The following is a 20028-nucleotide window of genomic DNA, read 5'->3' as shown; positions in this document are numbered from 1 at the left end:
TTAATCAAAAACAACATTAATTCAGAAAAGGATGATTAGTTTTGTTTTAAATAAAGTTTTGTTTTCTTTATTGTCACTGATTAAGTATGTAGGCAGCCATCTTGAGTTACATTAGTTAGTACAAAGCTAAACACAAGAGGGAACTCAAAAAAAGTTCTTACTTGTCTTACTTACTTGTCTGGTACTGTTCCTAAGTCTAATGATGTCCCTATTTGCACCCTGTTGGCACGAGGCGCTAGCGGCAAACCCAATGCATTATCCGATTTGTTATGCACCCAATGACCTCACGGAGACACAGACCAACCAGATGTGCACTGTAATTCACCCATCTTCACTATTTGTTTTTGCCTCTGCCTGGGGGGTTAGGGGGGTGCCCCGCCGATCCTCTGGCATCCACCCCAAGTGAACCTTCGCCCCCCTTATACCCCCCATGTGGAGGCAAAAATAGAAAGTGAAGATGGGGTAATTACAGTACCCATCGTATATATGGTGTAACATGTATGTGTGTTACAAGGCGTTAGCGCTCATCTCGAACGGACCAATCCGATCATACATAGGAGAGAGGCATTAATGCAGGATCTGATGGCCCGTGACAACCAATCGGATAATGCATTGGGATTGCAACTAGCGCCTAGTCTGTTGGCTTATCCCCACATAAGAAATGATTGGTTACAAATCAGCTGATTGTTGTCATTTCAGATCAGCTGATTGTTTTTGCTGTTAGGATATAAATAAAGTTGTTGTTGTTTTTTTTATTTTTTTATTGAGAGACAATATTAAAATGTGACAGGTACATGTAAGCATATTATGACACATACATTTCTGTTACAAAGCTTAATCAGTTGTACAATGAAAATGAGATACAAACCCAAAATGTTTCTTTCATGATTCAGATAGAACATACATGTATAAACAACTTTCCTATTTACTTCTATTATCAATTTAGCTTCATTCTTTTGGTATAATTTTATAAAGGAGCAGCAATGCACTAGTGGGAGCTAGCTGACCACATCAGTAAGCTAATGACAAGAGGCATATACATGCAGCCACCATTCAACAGCTAGCTCCCAGCTCCTAAGCCTACCTAGGTATGCTTTTCAGAAAAAGGTTCCAAGAAAAGCAAATTTGATAAGATAAATAAATTGGAAATTTGTTTAAAATTGTATTCTCTCTCTCTCTGAATCATTAAAGAAAAAAATGTGGGTTTCATATTCCTTTAAAAAAAAAAAGAAAGAAAATACAGGTTACCATATTTATATGTGCCCCCCCCCCCCATTCACTAACAACATCTACACTTACATGTGGTTATAAGAAAATACATAAAATTACAATATAAATCTAGGTCTATGAAAAATCTAAATATAACCTGCCCAATAAGAATCAATCTGCAGGTTGTCTAAGTAATACCTGTGCAGCAATAATGCATGGGGGAAAAAGAGCTCTCATTTTTCTACCTCCTGAACCTAGTAAGGCCTCTCATGAACCCTAAATACCACCTGTAAAAGACATAGGAGGTTTATTTAAGTAATAATAGAGCCCTTGGTATATATTTTAAAACTGTAAATTACAACATAACAGTGCTATAAACAAGCTGATTGATCAACAAACTAGAGGAATGTATCTATAAGTAGAGGAGGATATGTATATATATATATATATATATATATATATATATATATATATATATATATATATAAATTGTGACAGAACCCAAGGCATAGTATTGGAAGGTGTCTATATTCCCCCAAAAGTGCTGCAGTGCAGGGTATGGTCTGACAACCCCAGGGAGAATAGTTGTGTTTGTTTAACACATAAAGAAAATATGTGATTTATTTCTGGGTCCCTGGGGTGGAGCATTTGGAGAGTAGGGCGGACCAGTGCTCCACCCTGCAGTTTGCAGGCAGTACATCATGTGAGAAAGTCCAGTCCAGGAATTCCGTCTCACGCAGCTAGCTATTCACCTGCATGTGGTAGTTGACAGCAGGTGCTAATAAAAATCCACAGTCAGGGATTCAGTCAAAATGCCAGCAGTAAGGGAAACTGCAACACTCTCCTGAGAGACTGAGAGAAATTATCTCTAAAGGAAAAACAAAGTTTGAAAGGTCTGTGCATTTTTGTTTTTGGGAAAAGCCAACTTAATGCAGATAGTTGTACTTGTTAGTAAGTGCTTAGTGGAACAAGCCTCTTTTGTTTTGTTTATGTTTATTTTGCCTGTTTTTGCCAGACCTGTTAATAAACAGACTAAAATTTTATAAAGCTACAACCTTGTGTGGTGTTTCCAGCTTTGAAGACTGTGTGATTGCAAGATCCAAGGTCACATATGGTGGAGAATGCGGGCAACACACTGATAGTCTGTTAAGGAAACAATACCACGCTTAGAAATGGAGGCAGTTGTACAGGCTTTACTACAGGCTACGGCTGCACAGCATCAGGCCACTGCCACACAGCAACAGGCCACTGCCACACAGCAGCAAGCTACATCCACCCAGCAAGAAAATATTTCAGTACTACAACAACTGGTATTAACACAAAGAGAGGAACAGCAGAATATCACATGTGCCATGCAGCAGGAGATCCATGGCCTATGTGAGAGACTAGGCAGTTGCGCTGCAGAAATACCACATAGTTCTAAGGCTCTGAGAGTGAGATTCTATTTGCAAAAGATGGTGGCTACAGATGATGTGGAGGCTTACCTGATGGCTTTTGAAAGGACAAACGAAAGAGAAGGGGGGCCTGCGTCTGAATGGGCAAGCCTCCTTGCACTATTTCTGAGTGGAGAACCTCAGAAGGCATATTATGATTTGGACACTGAGCAGGCCAGTGACTACAAAAAGCTAAAAGCAGAAATCTTGGCCAGCCTGGGAGTAAGGACAGCAGTGAGGGACCAGCGATTTCACACCTGGACTTATAATCAAGAAAAAGCTGTGCGGTCACAGATGTTTGACTTGATACATCTCGCCCGGAAATGGATACAGCCAGAGGTCAACTCAGCTAATCACATTATGGAACAACTCATGATGGACCGGTTCATGCGAGGATTGCCTGTTTCCCTACGGCGGTGGGTCAGCCAGAGTGAACCTAAAACTGCTGATGGTCTAGTTGCCCTGGTGGAACACTATTTGGCTGCAGAAGAGTTTCTACAAATACCCAACCAAGAAAGACCTAAAACCCCAAAGATCCAGAGTCCCTGTAAATTGGGTAAGACTGTTCCGGGTAAAAGGGGGTCTCGGGAGGAGCAAATGGGTTTCTACAACCCTAGGGACATTACAGCAAGGTGCAAGAGTTTTGTGAGGCAGGAAGAGTCCACAATAGCCTCAAAGATTTTGTCTAATGCTAATATTAAATGTTTTCAATGTAAAGAGTATGGACATTTTGCAAATTTTCTAGGATGTTGCTATGGAATGTAATGTTGGCAACATGAGGGACAATTATTCATTGTTCTCTATTTCAGTATATGCAGTTACCAAAAATGATTGCCTAAATGGCCACCCTTGGTGCACTGTAAGGGTAGAAGGAAATTAAATTAAAGCTTTGCTGGACTCTGGTAGCATGGTTATGCTCATAGACAAGGGTCTGTTGAGAAATATTCCTATTGATAATGACCAAAGCTCAGATATTGCCGGTGTCCATGGGGACATATATAAGTATCCAACTGCTGAAGTACTTATTGAGACACAAAATGGCCCTATAAATCATAGAGTTGGTTTAGTAGATACATTAGTCCATAAAATGATAAAAGGCAGAGATTTTCCCAATTTTTTTAATCTATGGGATGCTGCTGCAAAAAGTTCACCGGATTCAGTAGAGGGCACTGTTTGTGATTGTCCCTTTTCTGATTTATTGGGGGATGACTTAGACAAAATAACTGCTGATAGAGGGAAAAAGTCAACCCCTATGGAAACCCTAGTTGGAGGTAACACTGAACAGAATAATACAGGTCAATCTAATATATCTGAACCTGATGTAGAAATAACTGACCTAGAGGATAGCCCAAAAAACTTTAGGGCTACACAATGGGAGGATCTAACTTTAGCTGTGGCTAGAAACCATATCTACATAAGAAATAGTACCCCCGTTAATCCTGATAAAGCCCTCACCTATCCATATTTTGAAGTGGAAAATTATTTATTATACAGAGTTGGAAAAAAGGAGTCTGACAAACAGCTATTAGTACCCCAGGCATATCAACACACTGTATTAAACCTGGCACATAGCCACATACTTGGGGGACACTTGGGGATTGAAAGAACAAGAGAGAGAATTCTTAGGAGTTTTTTGGCCAGGTGTAATGGCATCTTTCACAAATTATTGTTCTTCTTGTCCTGAATGCCAATTAACTGCCCCTCTTACAGCAAACCGTAGCCCCTTGGTGCCCTTACCCATCATTGAGGTCCCATTTGAACGCATTGGTATGGATTTTGTAGGTCCTCTTGTAAAGTTTGCAAGGGGACACCAGTACATATTGGTAGTAGTAGACTATGCTACCCGTTACCCTGAGGCAATACCAATGCGTACTACTTCAGCAAAAGCAATTGCTAAGGAGTTAATGTTAATGTTCAGCCGGGTTGGGATTCCCAAAGAAATATTAACAGACCAAGGCACTCCATTTATGTAGAAAATTACAAAGGAGTTGCGTAATCTCCTTCATATAAACCATCTGAAAACATCAGTAGATCACCTGCAAACGGATGGTCTGGTAGAACGTTTAATTAAAACACTAAAGGCTATGCTCAAAAAAGTAATTGATAAAGATGGGAAAAACTGGGACTTGCTTTTGCCTTATTTAATGTTTTCTATAATAGAGGTCCCTCAAGCTTCTACTGGGTTTTTGCCCTTTGAACTCTTATATGGAAGACACCCCAGAGGGTTGCTAGACGTAACTAAGGAGACTTGGGAACAGGAGTCAACCCCTCACAGAAGTGTGATAGAACATATAACTCAGATGCAGGAATGAATGACAGCCATTATACCCATAGTTAGAGAACACATGGAAAATGCCCAACAGTACCAGCAAAACAGCTATAACAGAAATGCCAGTGTTTGTGTGTTTAACTCAGGATATAGAGTGCTAGTCCTGGTTCCTACCATAGAGAACAATTTTTTTGGCAACATGGTATGGACCATATGAAGTCATTGACAGAGTGGGGGAAGTAAATTACAAAGTAAGACAGCCTGTGAGGTGAAATGAGGTACAGATTTACCATGTGAATTTACTTAAACCATGGAAAGAAAGAAAAACACTTGTGGCTGTAAAAACAGCAGACCTCCCTACAATGGAAAAAAATGAACCCTGTAGTCAATATCTCAGAAACCCTGACTATTCACCAGAAGAGTGAGGTAAAAGACTTCATCAGATTACATAAATATGTTTTCTCTGCTGTCCCAGGGAGAACTACAATAATAAATTATGACATTGTCACTGAACCTGGAAAAAGGATAAATCTAAAGCCATATAGAATACCTGAAGCCTGGAGGGAAGCAAAGAAAATGCTGGACCTTGGGGTAATTGAAGAATCCCAAAGTGACTGGAGTAGCCCAATCGTGCTTGTACCAAAGCCTGATGGCAAAGGTTTTGCAATGATTACCAGAAGCTGAATGCAATATACAAGTTTGATGCATACCCCATGCCGAGGGTTGATGAACTTCTGGAGAGACTCGGGAGAGCCAGGTATATTACCACATTGGATTTGACCAAGGGTTATTGGCAAGTGCCGCTTACTGGACGGGCAAAAGAAAAGACTGCCTTCTCTACTCCAGGTGGGCTCTTCCAATACAATGTATTACCTTTTGGCCTACATGGTGCTCCAGCAACATTTCAAAGAATGATGGACCGGATCTTAAGGCCACATGCTCATTATGCCGCAACTTACTTAGATGACGTGGTCATACATAGCGAAGATTGGGAGTCACACTTGCCAAAAGTGCAAGCTTTCCTTAATTCCATAAGAAAGGCCGGTCTGACAGCAAACCCTAGTAAATGTATCATTGGCTTGGAGGAGCCAAAGTATCTTGGCTATTCCATTGGAAGAGGAATAGTGAAGCCACAACATGCTAAAGTTGAAGCCATAATAAATTAGCCACGACCCATGAGGAAGAAACAGGTCAGATTATTTATTGGGCTTGTTGGCTACTACAGAAGGTTTATTTCCAACTTTGCTACTATACCGGGTCCTTTAACTGACCTCACTAAAGCAAAAGCTCCAGTAATAGTGAAATGGTCCTCTGAAGCTGAACACGCATTTCAAAATCTCAAGGAAGCCATCTGAAGGCAGCCAGTGTTAGTCACCCCTGATTTTTCAAAGGAGTTTGTTTTACAAACAGATGCCGATATAGGGCTTGGAGCAGTGCTTTCCCAGGAAAGTCAACGTGAAGAGCACCCGATACTATACCTCAGTAGGAAACTTCAACCTAGGGAAAATAACTATTAGATTGTTGAAAAGGAGTGTCTAGTAATTAAATGGGCTGTTGAACTCTAAATATTATTTGTTGGGCAGAAAATATAGGCTAGTTACTGATCATGCACCTCTCATATGGATGAGTCAAAATAAAGAAAATAATAGTAGAGTTACACGCTGGTTTCTTAGATTGCAGCCCTATCACTTCTCAGTAGAACACAGGGCAGGTTGTAAACAGGGAAATGCTGATGGCCTTTCACGTATGCATACGCTTTTGACCATGGTCGCTCACCCTACTAGGTCTGAGCTGGGGGGTGGATGTGTGACAGTACCCAAGGCATAGTATTGGAAGGTATCTATATTCCCCCAAAAGTGCTGCAGTGCAGGGTATGATCTGACAACCCCAGGGAGAATAGTTGTGTTTGTTTACCACATAAAGAAAATATGTGATTTATGTCTGGGTCCCTGGGGTGGGACATTTGGAGAGTAGGGCGGGCCAGTACTCCACCCTGCAGTTTGCAGGCAGTACATCATGTGAGAAAGCCCAGTCCAGGAATGCCGTCTTACCCAGCTAGCTATTCACCTGCATGTGGTAATTGACAGCAGGTGCTAATAAAAATCCCCAGTCAGGGATTCAGTAAAAATGCCAGCGGTAAGGGAAACTGCAACACTCTCCTGAGAGACTGAGAGGAATTATCTCTAAAGGAAAAACAAAGTTTGAAAGGTCTGTGCATTTTTGTTTTTGTGAAAAGCCAACTTAATGCTTGTTTATGTTTATTTTGCCTGTTTTTGCCAGACCTGTTAATAAACGGACTATATTTTTATAAAGCTACAACCTTGTGTGGTGTTTCCAGTTTTGAAGACTATGTGATTGCAAGATCCTAGGTCACAATATATATATATTATACACACACACACACATATATATACACATAAATATATGTGTCAGATGTGCAGTGAATTACACTTTTGTAAGACAGAGTTAAAAAGACCAATTAGCACAGTTGAACTGCATAATCAGTAAATGCATAGTAAAAAGACAATGCAAAATTACTAAATTTTAAATGAGTTGTAGATTTCTTTCTGACAAATTTTAAAGTTAGTTATATTTTCCCTCCCTCAGCCAATCACAAAATGCATATACGTATATTCTATACGAGCTGATGCCTCACAAAGTGTGCATATATAAAGATTGTGCATATTTAGATAATGTATGTGAATAGGAAAGTTGTTTGAAATTGTGTCCTCTATCTGAATAATAATAGTTTAGTTTTGACTGGAGTGTCCCTTTAACAAAGCCTGAAAGACACCTGAACTTGTAAATGTTTCTTACATGTATAATGTATAAGTCTGACCCAACTCCCTCTCTTATAATTGTATTTGGATTTTCAGTTTTATATATTTGTTACTCCTTTTTTAAGTTGTATTGTTGACTTTTTTCTCTCCCACGTAACCTCCGTCATGTGTCCTTATTTGTGTAGCAGTGCTAGCCCTCCTCGTTTAAGATCTTCATGGACAAGCCTCTGTACCAACAGGTCAGCCTCCTGCTCCCGTGTTATTGCATGTAAACTTACTACTGAATCCTTCTGAGTTGTCACTCTCTTTATTTTATTTCTCCCCACTGTCTTTTTCTCTCCCCTCTTTCTCAACCCCACCTCTCTCCTGCCTCTCTGTTTAGGGGAATAGACTTCAGTGTGATTACTTTACGCTACTTTTCTGTAATGTGACCCCAAACAATAATTGTCCCAACCCTTCCACTTAGCTGTGAGTGCTCCTCACTTTAGAGTGTGCTAAAACAACAGCAAACAGCTTGTAGTTATGAGGCATTTCTGTTATCTTGATATAGAATCAGCCAAGTTTAAACATTTTTAAAACATCTTAACATATTTTTTGCTGTTAGTATTTTTAAATAGCAGAACTCCAGCTGACACTTGCCTTATTTGGAGGTATCAATTCGGGCTTGAGTCTGTAGACAACATGACTAGCCACAGTTAGGTATGGGCATTTGTATAAACTGCATGGTTTCCCAGTTGTTATCTGCTAATTCCAAAAAGGGACAAATATGTATCAGAGCTAGCCTTGATAAGTCGACAGGGTGCATTTAAACTTGTGAGAATGAGAAAATCCACAATTTTCAGAGGTAAATTGCATGAAAAGGGGTCAAAATAAATAATGAATGTATATTGGAAACATGTTACTACACATAAAATATTTTCTATTAAAGTCTCAAGGTGTTTGCTGTAACTTCATGGGTCTTTCCAACTTCACCAGTTTTTATGATTTTTGTGCAGCTGATTCACTAACTGAGAACTGGTGAAACTCGAGAGACATTAGTGAATTATGCCCAGTGTATTGTTTACCATTTCCTAATGTTCTTTGCTCATAATTTGCAATGTCTGTAACCCAATAATTCCTTGTGGTTTTTCAACTGAAATATCACAAGAATTAAACTAAGAGAGTGGGGCCTATCTATCAAGCTCCGTATGGAGCTTGATGTCCCGTGTTTCTGGCGAGCCTGCACAAGACCGCTGCTCCATAACCTGTCCGCCTGTTCTGAGCAGGCGGACAGACATCGCCAGAAATCAACCCGATCGAGTACGATCGGGTTGATTGACACCCCCATGCTGGCAGCCCATTGGCCGCGAGTCTGCAGGGGACGGCGTTGCACCAGCAGCTCTTGTGAGCTACTGGTGCAATGCTGAATACGGCGAGCATATTGCTCGCCGTATTCAGCGAGGTCTGGCGGACCTGATCCGCACTGTCGGATCAGGTCCGCCAGACTTTCTTAAATAAGGGCCTTTGTGTGTGAAGCACATTTCAGGTTGCATCAAGCTTGGTGGTTTCTGGGAAATTTAGTGAGCCTAGAACTCTGGGCAAAAAAAGGCTCCTCACCCTCTCCTATCTTGCTATTGGTTAATCATTTCTGTATTCTTGAGTGATTCAGCTGCATAGAATATATAGCATATATAATAATATAAATGGTGAAGATAACATCTTACGGAATCTTTTTACTCCCTCTTTCAACTCTACTGTATGTGAATCGTTTCCTTTACTTTTAAACCCTTTCTTATATTTCTTTTGTAATTTACCTTTGAAAATTGTGTTTTTTCAACTGCCCCCAGAGAAGATGAGAAGCATCTTGCAGGAATGAAAATGATGCATCTGCAACATGCTACACAGTGACTGCTTGATCAGTGCAGGAGTTTATATATATATATATATATATATATATATATATATATATATATATATATATATATATATATATATATATATATATAAATATATATATATATATATATATATATATATTCCTAATTGGCTACAGCAAATTAGATAATTTTACTCAAGAGGCTTTTCAATAGATGTGTCCATGGATTGCAAACAAATGCCCATTTTGCTAACACAATGAGTTTAAATTATTTTTAAAACATTTATTTTGGATGTAGAGATTTTGCAAAGCAGTGATCAGTTGTTATACTATGCATATATAAAATGACTTTAGTGGCCCTTTAACTGATGCCCCACCACCACCATTACATTGGCTTGTTACTTTCACTCCTGGCTTCTCACATACTTCATGTGCTGGTTTAACACAAATCTCTGCAGTGGTCTGTTTAGTTTTTGTGGTGCCCTAAGACTGAAAATCTGATGACCTACAAACTCACCAACCACCACCAATTTTAACTTATATTTGTCTTGTAAATTTCTCACAACCAAAGGCCAGTAAAGAATGGAGGGGTCATAAAACCTAACTAGACATTGATCATTGTCCCATTATCTGTGCGGGTCACATACAAGAAGGGCAGGAGGGTGGACGGTTCTTGGGCATGTCTAGAAGGGTCATGGATGTGTTGATGCAGACTGTGAGTCAGACTCCCCCATGAAAATCCTAAAGCATACAGGATGGTTGGGAGGGATTTTTAGAAGTATGGGGGACATTATGCCATAACCCTTCAATATTCACTGCTGCTCATCCAGTAGCATTAGGAACAGGCCTAGTTGGCATAGACCAACATACGCCCCTGCTCTCTTGACATCCATGGCTTGCATAAAACAGACTAGGGAATAACTCAAGTCAAACTTTCTCCTGCATAATTAAGGGGTTTATTGGTTTTCCTTGCACCTATCAGTAGATAACTATGTTTAAAAGGAGAGAATGCCTAACTATATGGGAGGGTTTCTAAAATAATTCCACAGCTTGGCACATGACAATTACTATATTTAAGGTTTATTCTTCTAGTTGCAGTAACTTGCACTTTTATGATTCTCATTGAACTATCCCTTTAATTAAAACATTTATGATTATTTCCCATTATTAACTAGATGTTAGACTCTCAAAGTGACATATTGTTTTGTTTATCTTTTATAGAAAAGGGGAGCAAAATTTTCCCCCCTGGAACTTTGCTTTTTATATCCATACGTATTTAAAAAAAAAAATAAGTTCAACTTGTTTGTATTATAAGCAAGAATCTCCTTCTGAATATTGCTTTGTTCGGGGCATTTCTGTGGACGCCCATGGATATAGCAATAATAGACTTGGAGAATCATCTAATATCATCTGATAATATCAACTCCGTATTAATTAGTTAATATATTGTGATGTAATGTAACAAAAAAAAAGCAGTTTGTATGAAGATAACTATATTAAAATATGTTCACTTGTGTTACTGTGAAAGGTTGACTATGAAAATGTATCAGAGGACATTGAGACATTAATATATATATATATATATATATATATATATATATATATATATATATATATATATATATATGTAGACTGTATATATCATCATATGATAGTCCATTTCCATTATATTGCAAACATGAAAATAATTGCTCTTTATTTATAATCTTAAGGTTCTCCAGCGAAGGCGGAAGCTGAAGGATTTGCACCAGACCCCGGTCTTCAGTACAGATGAGAGTGATTGCTCCACCTGTAAGCCCAGTTTCCTGCTGACTCGCTTCTAAATTAACAAGGGATCTCATTCTAAGCCTCACTGCTCTTCTTATCATCGGTACACCCGTTTGTTTTATTTTACTGGGACCAGCGTTACTTTTGGAGCAGATGAGAGGACTGACATAGATCCTGATAGAGTTTACAGATACAGTAGCCGGTTGTTTAATAGCAGGCATCTGATGGTTCACCGGCTATTCCAGTTGGAGGATGTGTGTATCATCCTTCCTGCCATATTTACAAAGTCACCTCACCAGCAAGGGTGGTAGAATTACATTAATAGATCTCAGCGGCACCTTGATATTAGACACTCATACATTAATGGTTAAAGACTATGCTAATAATAATGGTGAACTAACAACCATTAAAAGTAGGTCATATATTGACCAGCATCTCCATGAGAGGTCTTTCAAAGAAGAGAATTCTGTAGCCTCCCAAGCGGACTTTTGAGTGATGCCCTTGAAATGGCTGTAGACACAAACATTTTTAGTAGCTAAGATTCTTGTAAATCTTTTATCATGACAACTGTTCCTTATGAATACCAGTTATGATTTCCAATTATTGTCCTGGAATGTCAAGTCCAGATTTCTTGGTTTGAAGATCTTAAAACTGGTGGTGATTATAACTCAGGTCGTCATGCAGCATGCACACTCAAGTACTGATGCTGGTGGAGAGACTTATTTAATCACTTAATTCCATAGAAGAAAAACAAAGTAACCAGAGTACTTGTAGGTTATAGGTCAAGGACACTGTAAACCAATCATGTGCTTTACTGTAAGGTGTGTCAGCCCTCCCCATTAGACATGTGTGGCTTTCATGCTATGTACAGCCTGGTGTCCCAGCACTTTGTGTTTGTTTGGTACGGTTCACATTATTCTATCACCCATATAAGTTATTCTGAAGTCCATAAAAATATATTTATAGATCTCCTGTAAAACTAATATGGTTTTAAATAACATTTCTGTTGGCACAGATATTTTTGTAAAGATATTAACTGCCCCAGTTCTTACATTTTGTGAGCCCTTCTCAGCTTCTAATCTGAGCTTTATGTTAAAAACAACCTAATTCTCCCAGGTTTCAACTGTTTGTTTTGTGAACAAAGAACTTTAAGATTTTCAGAGAATGGCAGATGTATAGAGTTTATGGAGAACACATCACTGTGTTATGGCAAGTGCCACTGGGACAGCTAAATGAGCAAAATGAATTATACTGGTGCTCAAAGTGTGTGTGACTTATACACTAATATACTAAATCATTATATCAGTCTTAGGCAATGGTGTATATAGTTTTTTTGTTGCCCTAGACACTGGAATATCTGCTGCACCCAACCGAACAATTTAAGCTCATATATGCCTCTTAAATTTCTCTTGAGACCAGTGGTGTAGTCATGCACTAGTGAACCAGGGATCAATGATTTGTAAAAAAAATGTATAAATAAAACATTTTGAGAGACTGGAGTTGGAGGGTATTATGCCCTAGAACTACAAAATGTTCTATCCTTTATATACTGATGCCCTCTAGGCACAGACATAGTTGGCCAAGGCCAAACATTTCTCTAGAATATTAGCTCATAACCTTTTAGTTCAGATCCTTTGTATTAAATTAAAAAATCTTCTAAAAGACAAGGATGCACGCCCTATTTAATGCTAACCTTAATCTATTTCTTGTTACCAACATTTGTCTGACAGCTGAAACCACTTATTTGTTACATTTAGGCACCAGCAGCCCCCCCCCCCCCCCCAGATACATGATTAAGGGTTGCTTATTAAAAGTGAGAAGACTAAGCTTAGCAGTTAATATGGAAGACATCAAGCTTCTTGTTATGCCCAAGAGATCCAGGGTGAGATTTACAGCAGGTATAAGAACATTAAAGAATGTTCGAAAACTCCACAAGTGAAAATCAGTTCTCCAAATAAAAGCTTGGACTATAATAAACCACAGAGAACATATATATTGGATTCTCCTAAAAAGAAAAGCAGAACTCAAACATACTATGCAACTCATCCAGCATGCATTGGTGGTCACAAAGCTATTGACCGCTCTATCCATAAACAATGGGAATAATCCATCATATGACATCCAAATACAAATTCCATTTGCTCAGAATTTACTGTTCATGGATTCTGCTCTGTGTGTGCAAAGTGAATTTGGTAGCAATGTTCATAACAGCATGCAGTGAGCTAGCCGTGAGAACAGTGGTGTCCTGTCCGCATGTCTGTGGCTATTTTAGTGTCCTGTATGGACTTGTAAATCAAAGATTTCCCTCTTGTGGCTTCTTGTTGTAATGACATCAACCCTCCACATCTCTCATTGATAAAAAGTCTATGTTTGATTTATTTAATATTTATGTCAGCATTGTTTTATCATGTTTCCCTTTTGAAGGCACATAAACTCAGTGATGTTAAAAAATGCAAAACACTTATTTTTTTGAGATATGATTATTTGTTGATGTGTTTTGTCTTTTCTTTACATAGTCTAATGTAAAAAAAATATATAAAAGTTGTATTTATCAGAAGGAAATCGTAATATAATTTGTAAAAAGGCTTTAAAAAAGTTATATGGGCTGAAAAAAAATAAACTAAAATATATATAAACGATGCTGTGTTGTTCGCTTGGGAGAAATTGAATGACTATATATATATGTTAAGCTGAAGCCAATATTGCATTTCAAGAGAATACAATGTAAAAGGGATATAGATGTGATGCATTAACTTTAAGAACTTACATTGTAAAAAAAAAAAAAATTGTTTTTGCCGGTCTATTTTTTTCTCTTTACAAAGTTCACCCTCTTGTAGCCAATTACAGACTTTCATCTGTAGAACACAGTCCTGATTGGCTGCTCAGAGATAAGTATTTTTGTTTGTTTGTTTTTTTTTAAAGAGTGTGAGAGGGCAGAATTTATAACAAAAACAATATTTTTTTAAGGTATAGCATGCAGTTTAGTTTTACCTAACACTGATTTCTGTCTCATTAATGTTCTGTTCTGAGATTTATTTATTTTTCTTTTGGTATCCTTTGTTGGAGATCCTTTACCATGAAAGCATACTGAGGTAGTTTCAGGAGTGCACAAGACTTGAACACTAGTATAATAATGTTATAAACACTGTTATCATATGTGAAAATAAAGGGGATGCCCAAGGTGTGGAAGTCCACGAGTCACTAGAGAGGGAGGGATAAAATAAAAACAGCTATATCCGCTGAGACAATAAATCCAAAAAGATAATAATTACATTTTCTTAAAATTTTTAAAAAACTCAAATCAAAAGGCAGTAGAATCAAACTGAGACATCTGCCTGAAGAACCTTTCTACCAAATGCTGCTTCCGAAGAAGCAAACACATCAAAATGGTAAAATTTAGTAAATGTATGCAAAGAAGACCAAGTTGCTGTTTTGCAAATTTGATCAACTGAAGCTTCATTTTTGAAAGCCCAAGAAGTGGCAACTGATCTAGTAGAATGAGCTGTAATTCGCTGAGGCGGAGACTGCCCCGCCTCCAAATAAGCTTTGTGAATCAAAAGTTTCAACCAAGATGCCAGAGAAATATCGCAGAGGTTTTCTGACCTTTCTTGGAACCAGAAAAAATAGCAAATAGACTAGAAGTCTTTCTGAAATCTTTAGTAGCCTCAACATAATATTTTAAAGCTATTACCACATTCAGAATGTAAAGACCTTTCAAGAGTATTCTTAGGATTAGGACACAAGGAAGAAACAACAATTTCCCTATTAATGTTAGAATTCACAACTTTAGGCAAAAATGTAAACGAGGTCCGCAAAACAGCTTTATCTTGATGGAAAATCAGATAAGGAGACTCACAAGAGAGAGCAGACAATTCAGAAACTCTTCTAGCAGAAGAGATAGCCAAAACACATAGGGGCATATTTATCAAGCTCCGTCACAAAGACCGCTGCTCCATAACCTGTCCGCCTGCTCTGAGTAGGCGGACACACATCGCCACAATACAACCCGATCAAGTACGATCGGGTTGATTGACACCCCCCTGCTGGCGGCCCATTGTCTGTGAGTCTGCAGGGGGCGGACCTGATCCGCAGTGTCAGATCAGGTCCGCCAGACCTTGATAACTTGGGGCCATAGGCTCAAAAGGAGAAGCCTGTAAAATCTTCAATACCAAATTGAGACTCCAAGGAGGAGAAATAAATTGAATAACAGGTTTGATACGAGTCAAAGCCTGAACAAAACAGTGAATATCAGGAAGCTTAGCAATCTTTCTATGAAATTACAAAAAGAGCAGAAATTTGTCCTTTCAAAGTATTTTCAGACAACCCTTTATCCAAACCATCCTGAAGAAACTGTAAAATCCTAGGAATTCTGAAAGAATGCCAAGAATAATCATGGGTGGAACACCAAGAAATATAGGTTTTCCAAACCCGATGATAAATCTTCCTTGAAACAGACTTACAAGCCTGTATCATAGTGCTAATTACTGAGTCAGAAAAACCTCTATGACTAAGCACTAAGCGTTCAATTTCCATGCCTTCAAATTTAGAGATTTGAGATCCTGATGGAAAAACAGCCCTTAAAGGAAGTGGCCAAGACTGGCAACTGGACATCCAAACAAGATCTGCATACCAAAACCTGTGAGGCCATGCAGGTGCTATCAGAAACACATAAGATTGTTCCATTATGATCTTGGAGATCACCCTTAGAAGAAGAACCAGAGGCGGAAAAATGTAAGCAGGTTGGTAAAGCCAAGGAACTGCTAAAGCATTGGACTTGGAAAGGTATCTGGGAAGCTTCTTGTTTAGATGAGAGGCCATCAGATCTATTTCTGGAAGACCCCACATCTGTACAAGATGAAAAAACACATCTGGATGGAGAGACCACTCTCCCGGATGTAAAGTCTGACGGCTGAGATAATCCGCTTCCCAATTGTCTACACCTGGGATATGAATTGCAGAAATTTGACAAGAGTTGGATTCCGCCCAAGAAAGTATCCAAGATACTTCTTTCATTGCTGAAGGACTGCGAGTCCCTCCTTGATAATTGGCATATGCCACTGTTGTGATATTGTCTGTCTGAAAATTAATGTAAAGTTCTCTCTTTAATAGAGGCCAAGCCTGAAGATCTCTGAAAACAGAACAGAGTTCTAAAATATTGATTGGTAACCTCACCTCTTTAGGAAAACCAAAATTCCTTGTGCTGTCAGAGACCTCCAGACAGCTCCCCTACCTGTAAGAATTGCATCTGTTGAGATCACAGTCCAGGAAGGACAAACAAAGGAGGCCCCTTGAACAATAAGGTGATAGTCTGACCACCAAGTCAGAGAGAGTTGAGTATTGGGATTTAAGTATATCAGTTGTGATATCTGAGTATAATCCCTGCACCATTGGTGCAACATACAAAGCTGTAGAGGCCTAATTTGAAAACGAGCAAAGGGGATTGCGTCTGATGCTGCAATCATGAGACCAAAACTTCCATGCACAAAGCCACTGAAAGGAATGATAGAGACTTAAGGTTTAAAACCAACTTCATTCGTCTCTTGTCTGTCAGAGAAAGAGTCATGGACACTGAATCTATCTGGAAACCTAAAAAGATTACCCTTGTCTGAGGAACAAGAAACTCTTTTGTAAATTGATCCTCCAACCATGTCTTTAAAGAAATCACACTAGTTGTTTCCTGTGAGATTCTGCTAAATGAAAAGGTTGAGCCAGTACCAAGATATTTTCCAAATAAGGAAACACTGCATTACCCTGCTCTCTGATTACAGATAGAAGGACACGAGAACCTTTGATGAAGATTCTTGTAGCTGTCGCTAGGCCAAACGGAAGAGCGACAAATTGGTAATGCTTGTCTAGAAAAGAGAATCTCAGAAAACGATAGTGGTCTGGATGATTTGAAATGTGAAGATAAGCATCCTGTAAGTCTATTGTGGACATAAAATGACCTTGCTGAACAAAAGGCAGAATAGTCCTTATAGTCACCATCTTGAAAGTTGGGACTCTTTCAAAACGATTTAAATTTTTCAGATCCAGAATTGGTCTGAATGAATATTCTTTCTTTGGGACAATGAACAGATATGAATAAAAACCCAAACCCTAATTCTGCTGAGGAACTGGAACAATCACCCCTGAAAGATCTAGGTCTGAAACACACTTATGAAAAGCCTGAGCCTTCACAGGGTTTGTTGGAACACGAGAAAGAAAGAATCTTCCATTGGGAGGTCTTATTCTGAAACCTATTCAATACCCTTGAGAAACAATATTGTGAATCCACTGATTTTGAATAGAATCTGTCCAAATGTCTTGAAATAATTTAAATCTGCTCCCCACCAGTTGAACTGGTTTGAGTGCCACACCTTCATGCAGTCTTAGGGGCTGGATTTGTTTTCTTATAAGGCTTGGATTTATTCCAATTTGAAGATGGTCTCCAAATAGAGCCAGAGGCCTTAGGGGAAGGAGATGTCTTTTGTTCTCTATTCTGATGAAAGGAACGAGAACGATTTGGAGCTTTAAACTTACCCTTAGATTTCTTATCTTGGGGCAGAAAAACTCCCTTTCCCCAGTGATAGTGGAGATAATAGAATCCAAATGAGTACCAAATAAATTGTTACCCTGAAATGATAGAGATAGTAATCTAGATTTAGACACCATGTCAGTATTTCAAGATTTAAGCCATAAAGCTCTTCTAGTAAGAATAGCTAAAGACATAGATTTAATACCAATCTTAATGACATCAAATATAGCATCACAAATGAAATGATTAGCATGTTGAAGTAAAAGAACAATGCTAGACAATTCAGGATCTGATAACTGCTGTGCTAAACTGTCCAACCAAAAAGTTGAAGCAGCAGCAATATCAGCCATAGAAATAGCCAGTATGTAAATATGCTCTTCTAAGATAAGATTCAATCTTCCTATCTAAAGGATCCTTAAAGGAAGTACTATCTTCCATAGGAATAGTAGGAGGTTTGGTAAGAGTGAAAATAGCTCCATCAACCTTAGGGACTCTTTCCCAAAACTCTAAATTGGCTGCAGGTAAAGGATATAGCTTCTTAAACCTAGAAGAAGGGTTAAAAGAAGCACCAGGCTTAGACCATTTTTTAGTAATCATATTAGAGATAGCATCTGGAATAGGAAAAACTTCAGGAGCAACCTCAGAAGCTTTAGAAACAGAATTAAAACGTTTGCTACTAGTTTTGATATCAAGAGGACTAGACTCCTCAATACCCAAAGTAAACAATATTTCCTTTAATAAAGAACAAATATATTCAATCTTAAAAAGAAAAGTAGATTTGTCAATTTCAGTCTCTGAAGCAGGATCCTCTGAGCCAGAAAAATCATCATCAGCAGAAAATACTTCAGTATGCTGTTGATCAATACAAATTGCATCAGATTTATGAGAAGTTTGAAAAGACCTTTTATGTTTATTTTAAGGTGGAATAGCAGTCATAGCCTTCTCTATGGCTGCAGCAATATCATTTTTCACATCTGCAGGAATATTGTGTACATTAGACTGTGAAGGAGTAACAGTAAATGTATTTGTTCTTATAGAAACATTATCAGCATGTATTAAGATATCATAACAAGTGCCACATATTTGAGCTGAAGAAGTAAGATCAGATAATTTACAACAAACACACTTAGCTTTGATAGAATTGTGTTCAGGCAGCTTAGTTCTTACAGTAACTTTAGAGGCAGGATCAGTCTGAGACATCTTGCAAAATGTAACAAAAAAGAAAAAATAACATTTAAACAAAATATCCAATTTCCTCAATTTAGCAGTTTCAGGAATGGGAAAAAATGCTTATGATAAAATTCTTATACAAAAGTAAAATCAAAAGCAAACATCATAGCCCTCTATAAACAAATGAGAGCAGTGAGCAAAAGAGGGAGAGATTTAAAGGACACTGAACCCAAATGTTTTCTTTCATGATTCAGATAGAGCATGCAATTTTAAGCAACTTTCTAATTTACTGCTATTATCAATTTTTCTTCGTTCTCTTGCTATCTTAATTTGAAAAAGAAGGCATCTAAGCCAAGGAGCCAGCAAATGTGTGGTTCATACCATGGACAGCACTTGTTTATTGGTGCTGTCCAATCAGCATGGACAACGCAGGTTGTTCCCCAAAAATGGTCCGGCATCTAAACTTACATTCTTGCTTTTCAAATAAACATACCAAGAGAATGAAGAAAATGTGATAAAATTGCCTGCTCTATCTGAATCACGAAAGAAAAAATTGGGGTTCAGTGTTCCTTTAATATAACAAATGTTGGCGCCAAAAATGATGCAAATAAAGATGACGCAAATGCAGAGGAAAAAACTTTTGGCACCAAAGCTAACAAATTGAATGACGCAACTTGCGTCATAACAGGCTCGACTTCACGCCAAAAAAATTAGCGCTCAATAAAGATGCAAGAAATGACACGACTCACGTCATGACAGACATGAACTTTGTGCCAAAAACTTTCACGCCAAAAATGACGCAATAAAGAGTAGCATTTTGCATCATCGCGAGCCTATTAGCCCACAAAAATTTAGTAAAACAGACTCCAAGTTACAGCTAACGAACTCCAGGTAAGAAAAAAATACCTAAAATCTCCCATAAATATAATTTCCCTCCTGAAACTGTTAGACTGCAAAGGGAAATACACAGACCTGACTCATGGCAAATTTATGCAATATACATTAAACATTTTATAATATAAACTGCCAAA

At 38.3% G+C, this 20028-nt stretch overlaps 1 protein-coding gene across 1 annotated transcript in view; it reads left to right on the top strand.

Moving 5' to 3' along the window:
- The window catches only part of RAP1GAP (RAP1 GTPase activating protein), a 258903-nt gene extending 244954 nt beyond the window's left edge, over window positions 1–13949 (top strand). Inside the window, exon 25 of the mRNA XM_053690229.1 lies at window positions 11259–13949. Within this exon, the coding sequence (XP_053546204.1) occupies window positions 11259–11369 (111 nt within the window). The 3' untranslated portion in view covers window positions 11370–13949. The remainder of the gene's footprint in view (window positions 1–11258) is intronic.
- The last annotated feature ends 6079 nt before the right edge of the window (window positions 13950–20028 follow it).

Source organism: Bombina bombina, chromosome 8 (assembly GCF_027579735.1).
Source record: "Bombina bombina isolate aBomBom1 chromosome 8, aBomBom1.pri, whole genome shotgun sequence".
NCBI classification, from domain to species: Eukaryota; Metazoa; Chordata; class Amphibia; order Anura; family Bombinatoridae; genus Bombina; species Bombina bombina.
This window is presented reverse-complemented; position numbering and strand designations above follow the sequence as displayed.